The sequence below is a fragment of the Saccopteryx leptura genome, chromosome 8 (assembly GCF_036850995.1).
Source record: "Saccopteryx leptura isolate mSacLep1 chromosome 8, mSacLep1_pri_phased_curated, whole genome shotgun sequence".
Lineage (NCBI taxonomy): Eukaryota > Metazoa > Chordata > Mammalia > Chiroptera > Emballonuridae > Saccopteryx > Saccopteryx leptura.
This window is the reverse complement of record NC_089510.1, coordinates 48,587,869-48,609,800: the sequence shown is the minus strand read 5'-3', so window position 1 is coordinate 48,609,800 and position 21,932 is coordinate 48,587,869. Positions and strand designations below refer to the sequence as shown.

The 21,932-nt window shown below is 43.7% G+C and overlaps 1 protein-coding gene across 2 annotated transcripts in view; it reads right to left on the bottom strand.

Annotated features, from left to right (window-relative positions):
* Positions 1-905: 905 nt before the first annotated feature.
* Positions 906-21,932, bottom strand: part of UPK1B (uroplakin 1B) — a 31,012-nt gene continuing 9,985 nt past the window's right edge. The window contains exons 2-8 of one of the 2 annotated variants that reach the window (XM_066347133.1): positions 16,387-16,466; positions 15,159-15,359; positions 12,367-12,441; positions 11,598-11,720; positions 8,885-9,064; positions 6,269-6,352; positions 906-1,809 (exon numbers count right to left, since the gene is read on the bottom strand). In XM_066347133.1, the coding sequence (XP_066203230.1) occupies positions 1,759-1,809; positions 6,269-6,352; positions 8,885-9,064; positions 11,598-11,720; positions 12,367-12,441; positions 15,159-15,359; positions 16,387-16,455 (783 nt within the window). In that variant the 5' untranslated portion in view covers positions 16,456-16,466 and the 3' untranslated portion in view covers positions 906-1,758. The remainder of the gene's footprint in view (positions 1,810-6,268; positions 6,353-8,884; positions 9,065-11,597; positions 11,721-12,366; positions 12,442-15,158; positions 15,360-16,386; positions 16,467-21,932) is intronic. The other variant, XM_066347134.1, reaches the window with a different exon arrangement.

Here is a 21,932-nt window from a genome sequence, read left to right as displayed (position 1 = left end):
GGTTTTTACCCTAACCTAGTCGAGATCGAATCACAAGGAGAACGGAATTTTGTATGTGAAGCAGGAAGCTCTGGAGGAGAAGGCAGCGGTGGGCGGGGCATGCTCCGCCAGCGGACGGTATGAGGATGATGGGAAACCTAGTCAGCAGTAGAAGAAAAAAGCACCAGAACGCAGGGGGGTGCATGAGAAGGGGGAGCGGAAGGAGAAGTTTCAGAGCTTTGCGCAGAGTTAAGTTTCTCCTCTCTTCTCCCCTCTTCTAAAAGACCATGGACAGAACCTTCTCAGCCAAGTGTAGGTGTCATTTATCTTGACACTCAAGCCCTATCCTGGAGAGACAAGGTGAGGCGGGGCAGGACAAGCTGCTGTTGTCAGGACACGAACCTTCAGCCCCCATCCTGGGGAACGCAGATCAGGCTGCTGCCTCCGCTTTACCCACAGGTGTAGAGTAGAGGTGTGCCCTTTGCTCCCGCTTTGTTCTCCCCGTCCCAGGGCTCGCCTGACTCACGGGAACCTGATTGGGGTGTGGTATTAGGGTACTCCCTGTGATTGAGTCAGCTGGGAGTAGGACCCTACACGACAGGTACATTTTCAGTAGTTGGAATCAGAAACGGTTCCACTGCTTCCAAGGGCAGGAAGAAAAGGATTTGAGAAGCTGCCGCTCTAGTACCGCTCCTGGGCTTACGTGGACTGCAGTAGAAGCGAAGAATAAAGGTAAACGCACACATTCTAACCGTGTAACTGTACAGCAGGGTTACTGCTGTTCAGCAGGAAGCCACGCCCTATTGCAGTTTCTATCTCATGAGCCTAATAAGCTCTTCTGTTGGAAAACTTATTTTGTTAGACTCATATATGATGAATTAGGACACTGGTAAAAATGAAAGAAAGGAAGATATTTAAAAGCCCTTTATTTATTAGACTAGACAGATGTTGAGTTACAGGAACTTCCTTTCGGGCCATAAATGGAAACATAGTTCAGAACAGAAATGTTTTAACAGTAAACAAAAATCACCATAGATCACCTATCTAATAGCTGGCTTGCTTCTCTATTTGAAAATTGTTTCCAGTTGAGACTGGTAAATACATATAACAGGCCCCCTACTTTGTCCCAAAAGGCCCACAAACGTTTAATTAGTGGGAGGTTGAGGTTATTAAACACATATCACTCTACAATGTCCAAGAGGAAATGTTAGTCTTGTGAACTCGAGATGGGGCATTGTCCTGGAGAGTAAAAGGATCCCAGGGTGGCATTCAAGAAGCACCCAAGTCTCTGAAAGTGAGAGCCCCACAGAGCAAAAGGCAAAAGATGTATTTTGGTCCCTTTCCTTAGTCCTTTCACATGACAATTCTGAGATGAATAAAAGCCTTCAAAGGTGTCTTCTGTAAAGTACTGAGAAATACAGGCACATGTGCTGTCCAAATACAGACTTGGCTGGCTGTGATAACACAGGTTCCTGTGAATGTCTTTAAGCCCCTAAATTAAAAATAAACAGGATGGGAGTACTTATTACTTACTTTCCAAATTCCCTCTCTCCCACAGTCAGTAAAAGTATTGTAGAATCCTAGACCAGGGTAAAAACGGTGGTGGTGAGAATTTCAGGAGCCCGAGAGCCTACAGGAACTCCATACCAATCGACTTGGAAACCTGAGGAAGAGTACACACGTTCCAGTGGGGCACACATGCGACTATTAGGAGAGAGCAGTTCCAGCACCAAATCCGGAGTCACTGGGGGAAGGTGGGACTGTGGCGACATTGTATTCTTAATATTCAATTCTGCTCCAGTAGAACATGGTGCCCAGGAGAACCCAAAACTAGAACACAAAAGAAAGAAAAAAAAAAAAAAGAAATTGGTTTAGGAACATCTAATACTTGGGGGCAAGATGACATTAGGATCTTTCAGGCTTTGTGATACTGGATTTTTAAGGATAATATTGCCCCCTTGGAAATTCTTCCTCCTTCCCGTCAGGACTTTTTACCCTCCAGCAATTTCCTACTTCTAGTACAGTGTATATGTCATTTTAGAATATGGGTTTCCTGTTTCTAGTATGAACTTCTCTTCTCAGGAGACTCTCTCTTTTCCACAAAATGCTTGTGACCTGAACAGCTACCCCCCAAGCAACTCAAGATATACGACTCAGGTAAGGGGTTAGAATACCTGGGCTCTGTGGCAGGTCTGCCATGCTCTCCCTGTATCCGTAAAGTAATATAACACCATCGTCAGCCTGACCAGTGGTGGTGCAGTGGATAGAGCACTGACCTGGGACTCTGAGGACCTATGTTTGGAAACCCTGAGTTGGCCAGCTTGAGCATAGGGCTTATCTGGCTTGAGTGCAGATTCACCAGCTACGGCACAAGTTCCCTAGCTTAAGTGTGGGGTCATCGAAATGATCCCATGGTCGCTGGCTTGAGCCCAAAGGTCGCTGGCTTGAAGCCCAAGATCACTGGCTTGAAGCCCAAGGTTGCTGGCTTGAGCCCAAGGTCTCTGGCTAGAGCGTGGAGTCACTGGCTTGACTGGAGCTCCCCACCCCCGTCAAGGCATGTATAAGAAGCAATCAGTGAACAACTAAAAACCAAAAAGTGATGCAACTATAAGTTGATGCTTTTCATCTCTCTTCCTTCCTGTCTCTCTCCCTTCCTCTTTTCTCTGTCTCCTGCTAAAAAAAAAATAAAAAAAATAAATAAATAAATTACCCCCCCCCCCCAAAACATCTTTACTGATCTCAGAGTTAGGAGATTGAATGAGATAATGAAGTGATAATAGCATCTAATGTTTATTGAAATAACTTGCTAACTCATCTCATTTTATTAAATGTTCACCTTTGAATGCTTCCAAAACCCTGTGAAGAAACTGAGGCACAGAGAAGATGAGTAACTTCCTGTGGTCATAGAACTAGCAGGTGGAGAAGCTGGGGCTCAAGTTCATGCAGTCAGCTTCAAAGCGGATCTGTTTAACCACTGCTGGGAAGCCCTCTGTGAGTAGCAGTGAACTGGGCATGCCCAGGAGCTCTTCTTAAGCGCAAGTCTTAAGAACCCTGTTGGTTTTCTCTATTCCTTGTCAGATAGGAGTCTGGGCAGCTACCCGGCTACTGTTGTGGGGATTTAATGTTTGACGTGATGCCTTGTCTAGAGCAGGCCTCCAACAGATCTAGTTCCCTTTCCTATTTTGAATTTCAAGGGAATTACGAGATCCAGAGTACAGTCCATTTGATGCTTGTAGAAATATCCAAGGTTTCAACTCGTCTGGAGTTCTAAGATCCTCAGAAGACTTTAAACATGAGCCTATATAGTTCCTGTTAGCATGGCGCAATAGAAACTTCACTGTTCCCATCTTTCATTCATTCAATAGGTTTTCAAGCACTTACTATATGCTCTGCTAGGCACTGGGGATACAAAAAGCAGCTGGTTACCAGGCTTCGGGCAGAGACCAGTACCTCATAAAGTAGCAGTTCCCAGCTAGACACATGTGCAGGGAGTCACGGGGCCCTTTAGGGGGTGAATTGAGGGATCATAAAAAAACCTCTGAAAGTTAATTTTCCCTTCCTTCCTGCCTCACTCAGTTTCTTACCCCAAACCCAACATTTCTTAAAGTGTGGTGCACAAACATCTGAGGACCCCCCCATACCCAGCAAGAATTTTTGCATGACAATATTAAGACTTCATTGGCCCTTTCCACTCTTTTCGCATTTGGGCAGATGGTGCACAGGCAGTGCGGAAGGTAAAACTTCCAGTAGCTTAGCAAGATTCAAAGTGGAGGCGCTAAGCTGTCTTAGCTGTTGTCGTATTCTTCGCTGCTATGCACTTGCAGGGGAAAGAGCTGGTTTTACTTGAGACTGTCCCTGATGAAGCAGTCGGACTGACTAATTTTATTACATGTTCACCTTTGAGTGCACATCTTGTTGCTATTCTATACGACAGAAAGGAAGTATGTGTAGAGCGGTTTGGTTGCAAATTGAAATATGGTTGTCTTGAGGAGGAACACTTGGGTGATTGAGTTGTGCACTGAAGTAATTATTTTTTTCATGAAACACCATTCTTACTTGAAAAAATGACTAACAGACCAGCTATGGTTATTCAGAGTTGGTGTTTGGCAGACAGTTCCTGGAAAAGTTACAAAATGAGTCTGTCACATTGAGGAAAAACAATTGACAATATTTGTAGCCAGTGATAAATTTGAGCTTTCAAAGAAAATCAGAAAACTAGTGTTTGTCACCACGAGCTTGATAGCATCCAATGCTTATGTCCTTTTCCAACATGGCAATAGCGAGCAGTGAATGTGATTTCTTGGTATAGCGTAAAGAAATCGACCAGCATTTGAAGGATCTACATAGCATAGTGAACCAAGATTTTCCTAAATAACCAATGCATAATGTTATTGAATCAAGAGTAGGTAAAAGATTTATGTCAAGTGCAAAACAAACCAGTGTAATGTATTCCAATGTAACAGAGTCTGAAAAGTTCATTGACATAGTTTTAGATTCTATATTGCAGCTAACTCTTAAGAACACTACTTGTTAAGTTTTGTGTAATACCAAAGAAGAATATTCACACTTATCATTATTAGGTAAGGCTATTGAAACATTTCTGTCACCCAGATGGCTCTGTTGGTTGGAGCATCTACCCGAAGCACAGAGGTTGCTGGTTTGATCCCTGGCCAGGGCACATACAGGAATGGATTGATGTTCCTGTCTCTCTCTCCCTTCCTTTTTGGCTAAAATCAATAAATAAAAACAAAAATAATGGGAAGAAACATTCCTGTCTTTTTCAACTACATGTCTGTGTGAGGATGGATTTTTTTCAAATCCTTCTACCTAAGCACCATATTATAACAGATTGACTAACAAAGCAAATATGAGAATCCAGTTGTCTGCTATTAGGCCACACATTGAAGAGGCTTTCAAATATGTAAAACAATACCACTTTTCTCACTTTTTTTTTTGTTTTGGAAAACAGTCATTGTTTCCACAAAAATATGTTGTTAATGCTAACATGCCATTGTTTTATTATTGTTATTTTAAATAAATTATTAACTATTTTGAGCTTGAGACTTGTGGTGGCGCAGTGGATGGAACATCGATCTGGGACGCTGAGGTCCCAGGTTCAAAACCCCGAGGTTATTTGTTCAAGCGCGAGCTCATCTGGCTTGAGAGCAGGCTTACCTGATTGAGCATGGGGTTGCTGGCTTCAGCACAAGATCATCAACATGATCCCAAGGTGACTGGCTTGAGCAAGGGGTCACTGGCTCAGCTTGAGTCCCCCAGTCAAGGCACTATGAGAAGCAATCAATGAACAACTAAAGCAACCAACTATGAATTGATGCATCTCATATTTTTCCCTTCCCCTCTCACTCTCTCTCTCCTGCAAAAAAAACTTAAGTTATTTTGAAATTTCTGTTATTTTCCAAGTGTAAGTACCAATGAAGATAGCCCCAGTAGGCAAATCTCTTTGAAGACCTCAATAATTTGAGAGAGTAAAGGCTATTCTGAAACCAAAAGTTTGGGGCTTCTTCCTTAATCCTGACAGCAATTTAGAATTATCTGGAAATTAGATTTTTTTTAAAAAAATTTATTGGTTTTAGAAAGAAACCAATAAATTTAGAAAGAGAGGAAGAGAGAGAAAGAGAGGAAGACAGAGAGAGAGAGAAGAACAATGATCTGTTCCTGTATTTGTCCTTACCAGGGAGGGATTGAACCAGCAACTTTTGTGCTTAGGCCAACACTCTATCAACTGAGCTATCTGGCCAGGGAGGGCCATCAACTGAAGCAGAATCTCAGAGGTTGGGGTCCAGGCATGCTTTGCTTTTGCAAGTTCCCCCAGGAGGTTTTCGTGTGCAGCCAGAACTGAGAACCACCACACCACCCTCTTGCTGCATGTGCATCCAATACTGTGGGTGGGAGGACGGTGAGACTGGCCGAGGCAGCTCTTTGGAAGGAGTGAGGCAGCTTAGTGTCTGGTGAGAGCTATCTAGATAGATGGCTGTCTTTGATCTCCCACTATAATGAGTTGATAAGACTTGGAGACCTGGCAGGGCAGGCAAGTGCATCCAACCACACAGGAGAAGGAACAGGGCGCCTCTTTTCCCTGGCAGGGGAAGGTAACCCCCTATCTGCCAAGGAAATCCACTGTCCTTGCTCAGGTGCCAGCAGCTTCCTGACTAGCCCTCAGGTCCGAGGTTTTGTTTCCAGACAGTCTAGTGTCGGGCTAATCAGGGGCAATCTCAGAGTCTTTCCTGTTGTTTTCTCATATGTAAAGCATAGGCCAGGAAATACTCACAGTCCAGCAGAGAATGGCAAATCCAAACCAGGCGACCCCCCAGGCGTGTCGGTTCATTGGTCCAGAGATCAGCTCATAGCAGCCCTGGAGGAGTGTGAGTGGAACCAGAAAGAAAGATGTAGGAGACAGTGGGGAAGCAGACTGCTACGTGAATCAAAGGCCAGTTTAACCCAACCAGGCTATATCCACATCCACTTGGACAGCCAGTTATTAACAGTGCTTTGCCCAGGAAACAGAAATAATCCTGTTGAACTACTCTTTTACACCATACTTATTTGTGTCTTTACATTCAATCTAACTAATGAAAGTTTTGCTATATATATATTTTTTTTGGTAATTACCTCCAATTAAAGCTTTTTTTATTTAAAAAAAGCAGTGCTATTTCAGCCTACCATTCTTTTTCATATTGAATATGTGGATCATGTACAGTGTTTTAAATAAAATTTGAATATCTTCTTTTCCAGAATATTTTATTCCTGATTTGTTTGGGGGCCCAATTACTTTTTGATTTGTTTGTTTTTGAATAAAAGTGTTTCTGGTCTATGAAAACCAGAGATTTCTTTTTTTAATCATTAAAGAGACCCTTATACCATGCTTTCTAAATTTTCATTTGGCATCATATTTCAACGTATCTTTATTGATTCTAGTGAAAACTTGAAGAGCCTCGGTGTGTTTGCAAAAGTGTGATTCACTTTTTAGTCATCAAATTATTCATTCATGCAGGCCATAACCCAGGAAGTTTTCATAGATGGCACACTCTGTCCCAGTCAACATGCAAAGTGCTAGACCTGCTCTCTGTAGACACGGGTAGAGCTAGACTCGCTTTCTGATTGACCTTTATCAGAACCCTTGAAATCACAGGAAATGCCTAGGAAATGCAAAATACAGGCTGGTTCTCTGAGCCCCAGCAGTTCACAAGAAAATGTCCTCGAAAGGCTGACCTTGAAATTTTGGCCCCGCCAGTGTCTACCGGAGGCCACTTGATGTTCTGTCCTTTCTAAGCCTGCCACGGTCCCTTGTTAATCCACTGGCATGCCTTGCCTTTGCTATGCCTTGATTTCTCCCCAATTCTTCTTCATCTATGTTACTGGCACCTCCACTCACCTATATATGCAAATAAAAAAATCTTGTAATTGTCTTTCATTGTTTTTCTTTTATTTGACATCAAATACTTAAGCAAATCCTTTTGGGTCTACTTTTACAATATATCTCAAATCCAAACACCTCTTACTTCCTGCTACCACCTGGTTCCACCATGTCCTTACTCAAGGATCACTGCAATAGCCTTCTAACTGGTCTCCCTGGGCCTGCGTGCGCTCTTGGCACTCAGCTAGTCTTCATACGTGACAGAGGGATGAGTCAGATCACTTCACATCACTGCTCAATTCCCTCCAATGGCCGAACTGGTGAGAACTGGCTAAATTCCACCACTGCTTGCAAAGCAGTGCACAGCACTTCAGAGGCTGACCATACATGTATGAGAGTTTTCTTCAGGGCTTTTGGGGGATATTTCCAAGTTCCTTCTTGGCTTAGAGTCTAGGCTCTGGAGCCAGACTACAGGCATTTGAACTCTGACTCTTCCATTTACTAGCTGCATGACCTTGGGCAAGGTACTTATTGGCATATCTATATTTCAGTTCCTCATTCATAAAATAGGGATCATATTGGCATCCCTTTAGAGCATTAAATGAGTTAATATATGTATGACACTTGGAACAATGTCTGGTATTTAGTAAGGACTCCGTAAGTGTTAGTTTCCATCATCATTATATCATCTCATTAGGCTGGAAACACTTTTAAAAAACCATCTGTATATAAAATAACCTTCTACCCAAAGAATTGTTTTATTAAGACTATCCTAGCCTGACCAGGCGGTGGCGCAGTAGATAGAGCATCGGACTGGGATGCAGAGGACCCAGGTTCGAAACCCTGAGGTCACTGGCTTAAGCACGGGCTCATCCAGCTTGAGTATATGCTCACCAGCTTGAGTGCAGGGTCGCTTGCTTGAGCATGGGATCATAGACTTGACCCCATGGTAGCTGGCTTGAGCCCAAAGGTCACTGGCTTGAAGCCCAAGATTGCTGGCTTGAGCAAGGGGTCACTGGCTTGGCTGGAGCCCCCCCACCCCCCTTCATGGCACATATGAGAAAGCAATCAATGAACAACTAAAGAGCTGCAACGAAGAATTGATGCTTCTCATCTCTCTCCCTTCCTGTCTGCTGTCTCTATCTGTCTGTCTCTCTCTGACTTTCTCTGTCTCTGTCAAAAAAAGAGAAACTATCCTATATTATTACTGAATAAGGAATGTGGATATGTAATTACAGCATTTACCCTCAGCGATTGCCATTGCTTTAAACTGGCAAGACATTGTTTTGCATATCATTTTTTCCAATTCACATTTTGCAAAAATAGAGCAAATCTTTGTTTAATGCAAATAGTTTTTGAGATACCATTTCTATACATTGTCCAAATCATATTTATTTAAACAAAGTTGGTATTTTGCTATTGCAATTCTCACATTCTATTAATGTGAGAACCAGTATATTCCTCATGAAAAGCAGAAGAAACTTCTGGCAGGTCTTGGGGTGGGGGTGGGAGGGGAGGGGAGAGACTCACCTGACTGTGAAAATAACCAGGCACTCCTAGTTTGCAGGCCTCCAAGTTGAGTGGTTCTTGCAGCTTGTTCATAACACAGCACTGACGAGGCCAGGGATAGTCAGCATCGTTGTTCTCATTCCGGAAGGCAGATGTGTATTTCTGCCAGTCCGATGGACCGTTCACACCACAGCAATTATCCTGTTGGCACATGAGAGGTACGACATTCTCTTCCATGGCCCTTATAAGAGCATCAATGTAGCAACTGAGGTTTTATGAAGAATGAAAAGTGTACCATCTTTTACATTTACTAAAACTCCTCCAGTGAGAGGTGAAGGTATCAATAACTTACATCTTTAGAGTTTGTAAAATGCTTTTACAGTTATTACTTTACTAGCCATTAGTGAGCTCCGTAACCTTTGACGAGTTATCTAACTCTTTACACCTCAAACTCCTTAATTGTAAAATTGGGATAAAGTACCACCTCATAGAGTTGTTGTGAAGATTAAATTAGTTAATATACTTAGCAAGTTTACTACACTGGCCCATAGTAAACCTTCAATAAATATTAATACTTAAGAAATACTAATATCTTGATACAACAATGTGAGAGAGTTGTAATTAGTGTCATTCCATATGAGCAAATTGAGAATCATAAAATTAAAATTTCTAGTGGTGAAGAAATTATGAGTAATTTTTTGGTTTTACTTTTTTATATTTTTAACATTTTCTACAGTAATTATGTATTCCTTTTGTAATGGGAGAAAATAAACTGGAAAAATAATCTAAACCTTGTGACACACAGCTCTGCCTCTACATTGGAAAGATCAATTAACACATACTAATATTCTTACACTGCACAGAATTGAGGATAGAGGATAAAGCACTATTCATATCACTTTACTTCCTTTTTATAAATTCTGCTAGAGTGTGTTAAAGAAAGAAATTAAACCTACAAGCATCTCTCAAGTTTTAGGTTAAATATATTCAAGTAAACATGATGATAAGTAGCTATCTTTAAAGTATGTTCTATTTTGTCACTAAATTATGGAAAATATCTTAACAAAGAAAATAATCAGGCCCTGGCCGGTTGGCTCAGTGGTAGAGTGTCGGCCTGGCGTGCGGAAGTCCCGGGTTCGATTCCCGGCCAGGGCACACAGGAGAGGCGCCCATCTGCTTCTCCACCCCTCCCTCTCTCCTTCCTCTCTGTCTCTCTCTTCCCCTCCCTCAGCCAAGGCTCCATTGGAGCAAAGATGGCCGGGGCGCTGGGTATGGCTCCTTGGCCTCTGCCCCAGGCGCTAGAGTGGCTCTGGTCACGACAGAGCGATGCCCCGGAGGGGCAGAGCATCGCCCCCTGGTGGGCGTGCCGGGTGGATCCTGGTCCGGTGCATGCGGGAGTCTGTCTGACTGCCTCCCCGTTTCCAGCTTCAGAAAAATACATAAAAAAAAGAAAAAAAAAAAAGAAAAAAAAAAGAAAATAATCATCCTGTAGTTTGACCTGAGCATTTTGGGAAAAGATGGTTAAGTTTGAGCCGTGCTTATTTTAGACTAGGCTATAAAAAGTTGGTAAGTAGATTTTTCAAATGTGTGAGCATTTATACTCTCACTTGAAGAGCTTAATTCTTGCTAACAAGAGAGTAATAGGAAGTGAAAAAGTGCCCAGTGAATTGAAGGTCCAAACAGGGTAAAAATCATTTATTGGAATAGGAATATTAAAGTAAATGAAAGACATTATAGAAGATAGAGGGTAAAGAGAGTTGAGAGAAGGGTGAAGGCCACAAGGGACTTTGCTGATGACAGACTATGGGCTGGGGGTAGTGGCTTGGGGGCAGTGTGAGAGTTAGGCTATGTAGGGGATAAGAATTTATATTCATACAGCAACCGAGGGGGCGATAATGGATATTTTGAAAGACTTGAACTTTTGATGGTATTTGAGGTAAACTTAGGTATGAGGTATGGTTGCCAGGTAAAGATCGAGTCAGGTCATAGCCTTTGGTCCTTAGTAGGACTAGTGCGTAGGTGTGAAAAGGTACTAAATAGGTGAAACAGACAGGAATTGCCACTTGAGTTCTCTGTGAGGCAGAGGAAGTAACATTTTTCTTTTAATGCAGGTGATGCCTGCATTCTAAGAGGCAGAGTGTGTGATTAATCAAATTTCTGGAAATGTCATTATCTCTATACATGCAAGCTAATCAACATCTTGGTTTGAAATAAAATGTAGATCTACGGGTCCCAATGAGTCGTGGGTACAACTCCTGACCCCTGCTGGTAAATAAGAGCAATAGATAAACCTGCCTAGGTCAAGTCCCTTTGTGAAGGAAATCCCTTAGAGCAGTGGTCCTCAACCTTTTTTGGACCACAGACCGGTTTAATGTCAGAAAATATTTTCACGGACCGGCCTTTAGGGTGGGACGGATAAATGTATCATGTGACCGAGACAAGCATCAAGAGTGAGTCTTAGACGGATGTAACACGGAATCTGGTCATTTTTAAAAAATAAAACATTGTTCAGACTTAAATATAAATAAAACGGAAATAATGTAAGTTATTTATTCTTTCTCTGTACACTGGTACCAAATGGTCCACAGATCTGTACCAGTCCACAGCCTGGGGGTTGGGGACCACTGTCTTAGAGTCTGTGGTCCCCACCCTTTGACTTCATTTCCAACCATATATGCACCCCTGGAGACTGGGCTGGGTACAAAATGGCTTCTTCCTATATCGCGGACATTACCTGGAGCATAAGCCTGTCCCAGGTTTTGGTGACTCCATTGTTCTTCCACTGGTCATCATTGTTCGGAGGGCTGTTGTTTTGGTACCTCTCCAGCATCTGTTTCAGGAAGAGGTTGGGTGTGAACTACGGAGAGAGGAGGCAACACGAGAAGGGGAGTTAGCACACATCCCCAAGGAGGCAAAGCGGCTTGCTTAGCCCATTGCTGGGGGCACGGAACACTGTCCAGGAGTAAAACTGTGCTCAGAGGCACTGACTAGGGGTGCTGATGTCCTTTGAAGACGGAGAAATCCCCGTCTTCAAAGAAATCCTTGTGAGAGTAGGGTGGACAGGCATTACAGGGTGGCTCAGCCTGGGGGCTGGAGAAGAAGAGACAAAGCCGACTTGCGAGGAGGTCTCAGATGTGGTGGCTTGAGGATTATCCTGTTGGGGAGCAAGTGGCTCCGGCAAAGTGGGGAAGAGCATCAGGCGACAAGCCTGGGTCTGGGCGGTCACACACCTGGACTCGGGATTCTTCCCTCCCACTTACTAGCTGTGGAACCTTCGACAAGTTACTTTACCTCACGAGGTCTCTCTCTCTCTTTTTCATCTATAAAATGACAATAATAATACCTATTTCATAGGGTTGTTAGGATTAAATAAAATGAAGTATTTATTGTTAATGTGCATAGTAGAGTGCCTGACATGGAGTAAGGGCTATTAGCTACTATCTTAGGATGCGAAGGATGACTTGTAGCCTCAGTTTGCTCTGTGTTTTGGTGACTGTACTCACAAAGTCTCGTTGTGTTGCCGCTGTGATGCAAGATGCCACTTCAAAGCCATACACAATAAACATCAGAATGAAATACTGGAAGGGAAGCAAATTAAAAAAAAAGTTACATTTACCTCCAAAGGAAGAGTTTTTAAAACAAATTATTGTTATGTTTTTTTCAGTGCAGGAGTGGGCAAAAGTAGGTTAATAATAATAATTAGTAATATAATAATTAATAAATATATAATAATACAAAAATAAACTGTTTTGCATACTCCAACTATAAACTCTCTTTTGCCCACCCCTGTATGTTCATATAAATATAATCATCCAATTATCCATGTAGTTATTCAACAAACCCTCCCTGATCAGCCACTGGGAGCAAGACTTGGTGTTCATTAGCTCAGTTCTCTCCTTTTTCACAGAGAACAAATGTCCATTGAATACAGAGCTTTCTCAGTGCAGTATCTTGCATTTCTATTTGAACTGAGAAAAACAAATATAAGAGAATGAGCTGGATGTGTGTGTGTGTGTGTGTGTGTGTGTGTGTGTGTATGTGTTTGCACATGTGCTCACGCACACACGATGCCCTCACACCACACTGCCTGTATTTACTGTATTTTTCACTCCATAATATGCACTTTTTCCTCCCCAAAAGTGGAGGGGAAAATGACTGTGCGTCTTATGGAGCGAAAAATACGGTATGTCTGGAAAATATCTGAAAAACAAATGACCTCTGAATTTGGAACGATGACTATTTGCAAGAGTTCTGTCTTTAAGTCTGACCAGGAAATGGCACAGTGGATAGAACATTGGCCTGGACTCTGAAGACCCAGGTTTGAAACCCTGAGGTTGCTGGCTTGAGCACAGGCTCATCTGGCTTGAACAAGGGATCACTGGCTTGGCTGGAGTCCCCCCGGTGAAGGCACATATGAGAAAGCAATCAGTGAACAGCCAAAGTGCAGCAACTATAAGTTGATGCTTCTCATATCTCTTCCTTCCTGCCCGTCTCTGTCTCTCACTTAAAAAAAAAAAGTGTTCTGTCTTTGCTTTCCTAAGCCTTGCAGCCTTTTTTTTGTCCTTGTGTTCTTCTGGGAGGGGGTACTTTGGTCCATGTCGGTGGGGGAATGCAGGGAACACTGCTCTCCTTGCCGCCCCCGCCAGCAGGACCCTCTGCTGTCCTACCCACTAGGCCCAGAGAACAGCTTTGGCTGCAGGGTAAACAGTAGGAGCACCATCAGAGGCCTCAAAACATTTTCCTCCCTGTATTAGCTGGTGTCTTGCTCTTCGTTAATTTTTCCATTCATTGAGAGAGGGAGAGAATCATCAGCTCATTGTTCAACTTAGTTGTTCCATTTAGTTGTGCCCTCATTTGTTGCTTCTCATATGTGCCCTGACTGGGGATCGAACTGGTGACCTTGGTACACTGGGTCAACACTTTATACGCTTGAGCCACCTAGCCAGGGTGGTGCCTTACTCTCTCTCTGTCAAGAGCGTGGCTGCCGCTTGTGAGGAAGCTCAGCACTCCGTAGAGATGCTCTGGAAAACAGGCTCAGGGTGCAGGTGTTTTCTCTGTCAGCCCCTGGGAAGGTGTCCTGTCCTTCCCTTTGGGGAGCACAGTGAAGAATGTTCTCTCCCAGCTCAGTTTCCCTGGCCATGTCAGGCACGCATGAGTGGCCCAATGTGAGACCGAGATGCAGCTGAAGCATGTCTTTAGGGACATCTGTCCCTTCCCTACCTTTTTCTGCATTCTCTTCCCCACCCTCTAAAAGTGGGTGCTTTTGCTCTGGGACTAACTCACACTAAGGAACCAGAGAATGTGAATGGTCCGCATTCCCGGGGTGCCTGGACAATGTCAGATCACAAGGAAGTGAACCAACAAGCACCTTAAGTTGCTGGGCTGGTTCCAAAAATGTAGAACTTAGGTCAGCACCATCTGGGTGAGAGTTGTTTCAGGGAGGAGACTGGGCGTGGGACCCCATCCTCGTGTGAGATACTACTGTCTTGAGCCTGGGTGGCAGAGAGTAGAGGCCTAGACCCAATCCCCAGTTTTCTTAGCTCTGTTGATTTTTAAAAAAATATTTCCAATTTTCTTCCTGTGCAAAGGCAGAGCATGCCTTGCTGTCTGTGGTGTGGGGCCAATGCCTCCCTGTGGGTGCACAGAGCCAGCGCCTGCCCAGGCAGGTGGGAGCCGAGGCTGCACGCGACAGTGGTGCGCACCACGCTCCGCTGGGGCCCCCGGGAAAGCAGCGTGAATGCGCAGTCTGGGAAGCACAGGCCAGCAGACAACAGCAACAGCCTTGGGCTCCAAAATGTCTGACAGGGCTCATGCTTTCTCTTAAAAAACGCATGCATATTTTGTATTTTATAGGGTAATATTAAATTATGTATTTTATATCCTAGTTTTAATACTAATATTACAATATTACTTTAAATCTCATATTGTCAAGAAGAAAAAAAATCTAATTATGATGTTCTCACTGGCTGATGTAACTCTTGGCTGTACCAGTTGGGCGCATACACACACCAGCTGGAAAAGCACAGATCTGGAAAATACTCAACATGGGCACCCCCAGGGGTCTCCCCTTCGGGTTCCCTGTACTGGAATCTTCTGCACTTGCAACAGCAGAAGGCTACTTGCCCCTACTGGACAAACTGCACTGCAGGAAGAGTCTTCCCCTCCCACCCCGATCTGACCTGGCACCTTCTGCTCCCCCTGATTCACTAGAGGCCAAAGCACTGTGCTCAGGAAAGAAGAAACAATTCATCAACATTGGTCCAGGGGACAGCCGTAGAGAGTTTTAAGGTTTTACCGCCAGAAGAAGTTTCCTGCTGGACTTCATGATGCCTACGATGCCTAGAACAGACAGGCAGAAGAGGCAGATGCCAACGAACATGCCGATCCAGGCGGCCCCATAGATGTCGTCGTTGTCAGTGGCTTCCAGCAGCGGGTAGAGGCTGTTTTGGTCAGATACAAAGAAGATGCACTCTGCAGTCAGGGCAATGCCGCACATCTGGGGGCAGAGGGGCTTCTGTCAGACTGGTGGGACAGCAGCATTGGGAAGGGGTGGAGAAATGGCAGTTGTGGGGTAAGACAGACTAACTCTGTCCCCTACGTAAGCTTTAGCAACTGACTCAGACTCCTCATTGCCAGGAAATCAAACGGCTCCTTCTAGTCTACTAATTGATTGCATGCCTCTGTCCACATGTTGCTCTGTCTCATTGCTATTTGGGAAAGACCCAATTTTGGACTATTATAAAGTCCTTGGGGCATGAAACACTCAAACAATGTCTTCTTGTAGGATGCTATCTCCCACCTCCACTCCCTATCATCCAAATTCCAGGACTGTAATATTTAAACTGGTTCTGGTCATATTGATCAGTGCCAGAGAACCACTGAATATTAGAGCTGGAGAGAACTTGGTGGTTTTCTTCCCCACCTGCTGTGCTTTATAGATGAGGATCCTTGGCCCTGAAAGGCAAAGACTTGCCCGGAGTCACATGGAGTCAGTGGCAGGGCTGGGCCAGAGCCAGCGACCCTGACTTCTAACGCTCTCCCACCACAACGGGCCCCACAGCCTGGCCTCTGAGCTACTCTCACACCCCGGAGTGGCCTCTGTGACAGGAAGAACAAAACACAAACATCTGCCCCCAACAACCTTAAAAATGGAGTCCCATGAAATCAAATGAAGGTGAAACAGGAACGAAACAGCAGAGCAGGTGTGTGGTGGGAGTGTTTGGATGCTGACCATGACTGACACGACTCTTTTTAGATTTTGTGCTTTAAACTTAGGAAGAAAAGACCTATTTTCTTCAACCTATATATAATTATATATATTTGATATATGACATAGCTATATATAATGATTTATGTAGTTAAATTTGTACTAGTATATTTTACTAACACATTTCTTAAAATGAAGAAAAGATGTAGAAAGCCAGTCATTATGTAATTATTTTCCTTTAAACTTTCACTTCTGATGGATCAAAAATCATGATTACAGGACAAGCAGAATTGCCTGAAAAATACTCATCACTTACACCAAAAATCACATTTCCAAAAATCAGCAGGCCCTGGAAGCAGCGAACGGTGGAGTCGTCTTTGGTCATCTTCCCGCGAGCTGGAGACACAGATGAGAACATCACAATGTAACAGAAGTGGGCGACAAGCACTGCTGCCGGTCTGATAGCACCGCTAAGTCACACCACTGTGTTCTGTCTTCTCATTCCAAAGCATCTAAACCCAAGTCATGAAGTCATGTAGCAATGGAAGAAACTTGTTTACCTAAACCCAGTAATCACTGTTATTTTATAAAGAAGAAGAAAAAAAAGTCAAGCTTGCAGAGTCTGATTAGCAATTTTCGGGAGTTCTTTAAGGAACGGAATACAGAGACCCCATCCTTCTAGTGATGAACTGCGTGCCGCAAGTCAACAAGGGCAGACCCGAGGTTGGGATGACTGGGCAGGGCTGACGCTCAGCACGGGTCCCTGGGACGGAACCCGACGGGTAAACCCATGGCCAGAGTTGGCAGTTGGTTGCCAGAAAGATTATAGGCAGCTGTTAAAACTATTATTTTCAGAATGTTTTGTTATCGTCAAAAATAGTTGGCATTTGTTTTCTGGATCTATGACTTTGTTTCTGTTTCATTTTGTTTGTTAATTCTGTGGGGTTTTTTGGGTTTTTTTTAGATTCCACCTAGAAGTGAAATCAGAGAATAAATTGTTGGTTGCTCAAAGGATGGGGATGGAGGAGGGGTGGAAAAGGGGAAGAGGATTAAGCAGGGTAAACTTTCATTTGTAAAATAAGTCCCGGGGATGTAATGAATAGCATAGGGAATAAAGTCAGGAATAATATAACAACTCTATATGTACAGTGAGCGGTTACTGGACTTATTGTGGTGAACGCTTTGTAAGGCGTATAGATGTTGAATCACTATCCTGTACACTTAAAACTAATATAATACTGTATGTCAATTATAATTAAAAATAAAGTAATAAAAATAATTGGCAAATTAAAAAAAATACATTGTTACATAAGAGGAGAAGCAGGAGGAAGGAGGGACAAGCATATTTAGTTCCTTGTACACGCCACTTCATTAGGTACTTTACATACACACATCTAGGCCTCATCACCCAAGTAGGGAGAAATAGGGAAAAGGCTGGCTCATTTTGCAGATAAGGAAACTAAAGCTGTAATTGAGGTAAATTAAGTTCCCTGGAGTTGTACAACCAGTATGTGGAAGAGCTAGGCTGGAGATTTTGGTCTGTGTGACTCTAGAGCCCAAGCTGGTTTGCCCAACCCACACTGGCTCCCAGAAATTATTTACAAGGTTTAGTGTTTCGTACGATAGTAGAAATTAGCGGGCTTCTCCCTCCCTGAGGACTCTCTGGAAGGAACACAAGGGTAGGTGTTTGGCTTTTGCACTTGAACCACTTTGAGAAAACCCATCCACATCTCTCAATGTTTTATTAATTAAATTCATTAACTAATCACTTCATGCATTCATGCTGTAAGTGAAATTGCATTAAATGATCTAACCTGCATTTTGAGATATACAAAGAAATATAAGGGAGATTGTTGTAGTCTAGGACTTTGTGCTCTAGTAAGGAAGCTGAGATACATTTCCAAATAGTCACAATACATCGAGGAGGACCCTAAGTACTGTGGGGGTCCCTAGAGGGAAGAGGGAAGCCTTGCAGAATGTGTATGGTTTTGATAACTTGACTGGAGGTGGGTGAGTGTGGGAGGAAGGCGAGGTGGGTAACATTCAGGTAGAGGGAAGGTCAGGGACTAGAGCCTGGAAGCGCCAGGCGCCCCTGAGATCCCAATCTAGCCCGTCTGGCTGAAGTCCTGGTCTGTGTGGGGGTCAGTGGGAGGCAAGCCTTTCATTTGACTCAGACCTTGCTAAATTTTAACTTCATGGTTACACTCTAATTTTAACAACATTTTAAGTAATCTTAAACATCTGTGAATATTTTCCCTTTCCTAGTCACCTGAACAGCTGTGAGGACCGAAAGAGTTAAAGTTCAGAAGTGTTTCTGGCCCAGCATTGGGCACATAGCAAGCCCTCCATCAGTGTTTGCTGAATAAATATTGATAGAAGAATCTGGTTATCGTTACAAGATCCCTAAGTGTAGTTTCTGCTGAGAAATGCCGTTGGTGTCTTTCTGCTTGGAAGAGTCATTTCATGTTTAGAAATGTCACTCATCCTTCCCAGAGACTGGTACACACTAGACCAGGGGGTCCCCAAACTTTTTACACAGGGGGCCAGTTCACTGTCCCTCAGACCGTTGGAGGGCCGGACTATAAAAAAAACTATGAACAAATCCCTGTGCACAATGCACATATCTTATTTTAAAGTAAAAAAACAAAACGGGAACAAATACAATATTTAAAATAAAGAACAAGTAAATTTAAATCAACAAACTGACCTGTATTTCAATGGGAACTAGGCTCCTCTCACTGACCACCAATGAAAGAGGTGCCCCTTCCGGAAGTGTGGCGGGGGCCGGATAAATGGCCTCAGGGGGCCGCATGCGGCCCGCGGGCCCCGTAGTTTGGGGACCCCTGCACTAGACTGAGAGTGCCCTGAGGGAGTTAACGCGTCAACTTCCCCGGGGGAGCCTGACTCGTGCAGCCGGGTCAGTCACGTTGGAAAGTTCATTGCTGGCATGCACAGACGTTGCTCCTGACCAGTTGGGTTCCCATCTAAACTTGAGACACAAGGAAATAAACCGTGAAAGGTACAAGTTCAGACAACACAAGTATAGAGAGTAAAGGGCAAAAATCTGGAGAGGCCAAATTCAGCATTATTTTCAGCCACCGCCAATTGTGCACCCATTTGCCAGGCGGCAGCCTATTTGTGGTGATTGATTAGTTGGGCTGAAAGAACGGAAACAGCCTAATTTGTTCTTTCCAGGGATTTAAAGTGTGATGACAGCAATACACGTTCAATGAAAAAATGACTGTACAGAGTAGAATAGAGGGGGAAATAGGGCCATGGAGAAAAGGAAAAAGGAGGCAGGCCACCAAGGAGCTGAAGGGACCCTGAAAAGGAATTGGGCCCAAGTGACCCAATGATGTCCCACAGCGTCCATACTTTCCCAAAGGGGACTCTGCCACACAGGTTTACAAGGGGACAAGATGACTGAATACTCTGCGAGAACGCTGAAGTTCAGGGTGGAGGAACACAGACAAGAGTGGGAGAAAAGAAGGAATGAGGCAGACAGAGCTTGGTTTGAGCAAAAAGAAGATTTCACTATTATGTCCCACCTACGTATGGAATAATACAGTTCCTGTTTTTTTCTGATTTACTTATTTCGCTTCGTATCATGTTATCAAGATCCCACCATTTTGCTGTAAATGTTCCGATGTCATCATTTCTTATGGCTGAGTAGTATTCCATAGTGTATATGTGCCACATCTTCTTTATCCAGTCATCTATTGATGGGCTTTTTGGTTGTTTCCATGTCCTGGCCACTGTGAACAATGCTGCAATAAACATGGGGCTGCATGTGTCTTTACGTATCAATGTTTCTGAGTTTTTGGGATATATTCCCAGTAGAGGGATTGCTGGGTCACGGGGGGAGGGGGGAATGGGAGAGGGATAGGGGGTGGGGAGGGGCACAAAGAAAACAAGATAGAAGGTGACAGAGGACAATCTGACTTTGGGTGGTGGGTATGCAACATAATTGAACGACAAGATAACCTGGACTTGTTATCTTTGAATATATGTATCCTGATTTATTGATGTCACCCCATTAAAAAAATAAAATTATTAAAAAAAAAAAAAAAAAAAAGAAGAGTGAATTGAGGAAGTCTAGATGAGCACAGGGTGGGAACCGCCAGGAGCAGCCGGCTGTGGGCTGCTGAGCGTAAGGCAGGAATGGATGGACAGATGGAATGTTCTGAGGTTGTGGGCCACTAGATTTCTCCCCTTTTTCAGTATGTATCCTTGTCTCCTCCAGGCCCCTGGCCTCAGGAGCACATAACGACTTGGAAGGTCACTCTTGTCTTTTGAAGTAACAAAATGATGAGGAAAGCCATCATTTAATGAGCACTTTTGATATTCTAATCACATGCTAGCCCTTAAGCTCATTTTCTCAACAGGTCTGAGAGATGGTATTTATTTATTTATTTATTTATTTTACCAAAATCAGTACTAGGTTCCTATTGCTGCTGTAACAAATTACCACCGACTTAGTGGCTTACAATGGAATATTATTCAGCCATAAGAAAAATTGAAATACTGTCATTTGTGATAACATAGGTGAACCTTGAAAACATGTGAACGTAAAATACGTCAGTGAGAAAATGAGAACCATATGATTTCACTCATGTGGACTGTAAGACTAAAACTGAAAGACATGGACAACAGGGTGGTGGTTACCAGAGGGAATGGAGGTGGAGGGTTGGTGCGGGTAAATGGGGCCAAACACATGGTGACGGAAAGATGGTTTGACTTTGGGTGGCGGGCACATAGTACAATATACAGAAATGTGCGCCTGAAACCTATAAGATCTTATTAATCAAAGTCACCCCAATAAATTTAATTAAAATAAATTTAAAAAGAAAACAAACCCACAGAAATGTATTCTCTTACAATTCTGGAGGAAGGGAGTGGAATGAGTCTCACTGGGCTAGAACCGAGGCGTGTGCGGAGCTGCCCGACTCCTGGAAGGTCTAGTGGAGAATCGGGTCTGTTGTCATTTTGCAGATGAAGCAAAGGAGGCTTGAGGAGACTACCTTGCTCGGCCACATTGCTGGAGGATGCAAAAGTTTAGATTCAAACCCAGGTGTGGTGGGCTCCAGATGGTTTACACTCTGCAGTTTAGAGTCCTGTCCCACAGCTAATACTTCCAGCAGAAAAAGAAACACCGGTCCACTATCTTGCCAACCCCAGTGGGCAGAGAGAGCAGACACATTCCCTGCTCAGATGATCCTACCTCTGCCCCGGTCAGAATCACCAGGACTCTGATTCACTTCTAAGGATCTTGTCCCCTTTGCCCCTTGACACTGCACTAATATTTGCATGTTTTCCCCAAACCCAGTGATGTACCCAACTCTTTTTCCAGGAAGTCTGTCTAGAATGTATCCCAAACCCGGAGCTCTCTCACTCACCCCTTGGGACTGAAATTCTTGAAAGTAAAATATACAAATATGCGGGTTAATGTGAAAGTCCATACTTCATAGCCTCTCCTTGGCCACTTGTATTTAGACTTGGTTGATATCTAGAGAACGGAAAAACATTTTTTCCACCCTTAATACAGCTGCAAATGTCAAGAGAGACGGCAGTTAGGAAGCCCAGTCCCAGCTCTGGTGGTTGGCTCGCGGCGGTGGCGGTCATCTCGTGGCTGTGGTGAGCACACTGGACGAGGCATCAGAATGCCAGGATTCAAACCCCCACTCGGCCCATCTTTACTGTGTCACCCTGGGCAGTGCCACTCAGTGTCTGCTTCTGCATCTATGAAACGGGTTTATTTGATGGGATTGTTGTGACCACTAAGATAAGAAATGGAGAAGTGGTTGGCAAACATAAAATTATTCACAAACATAAAAAAATATGAATAATAACCAGGGGGCTATT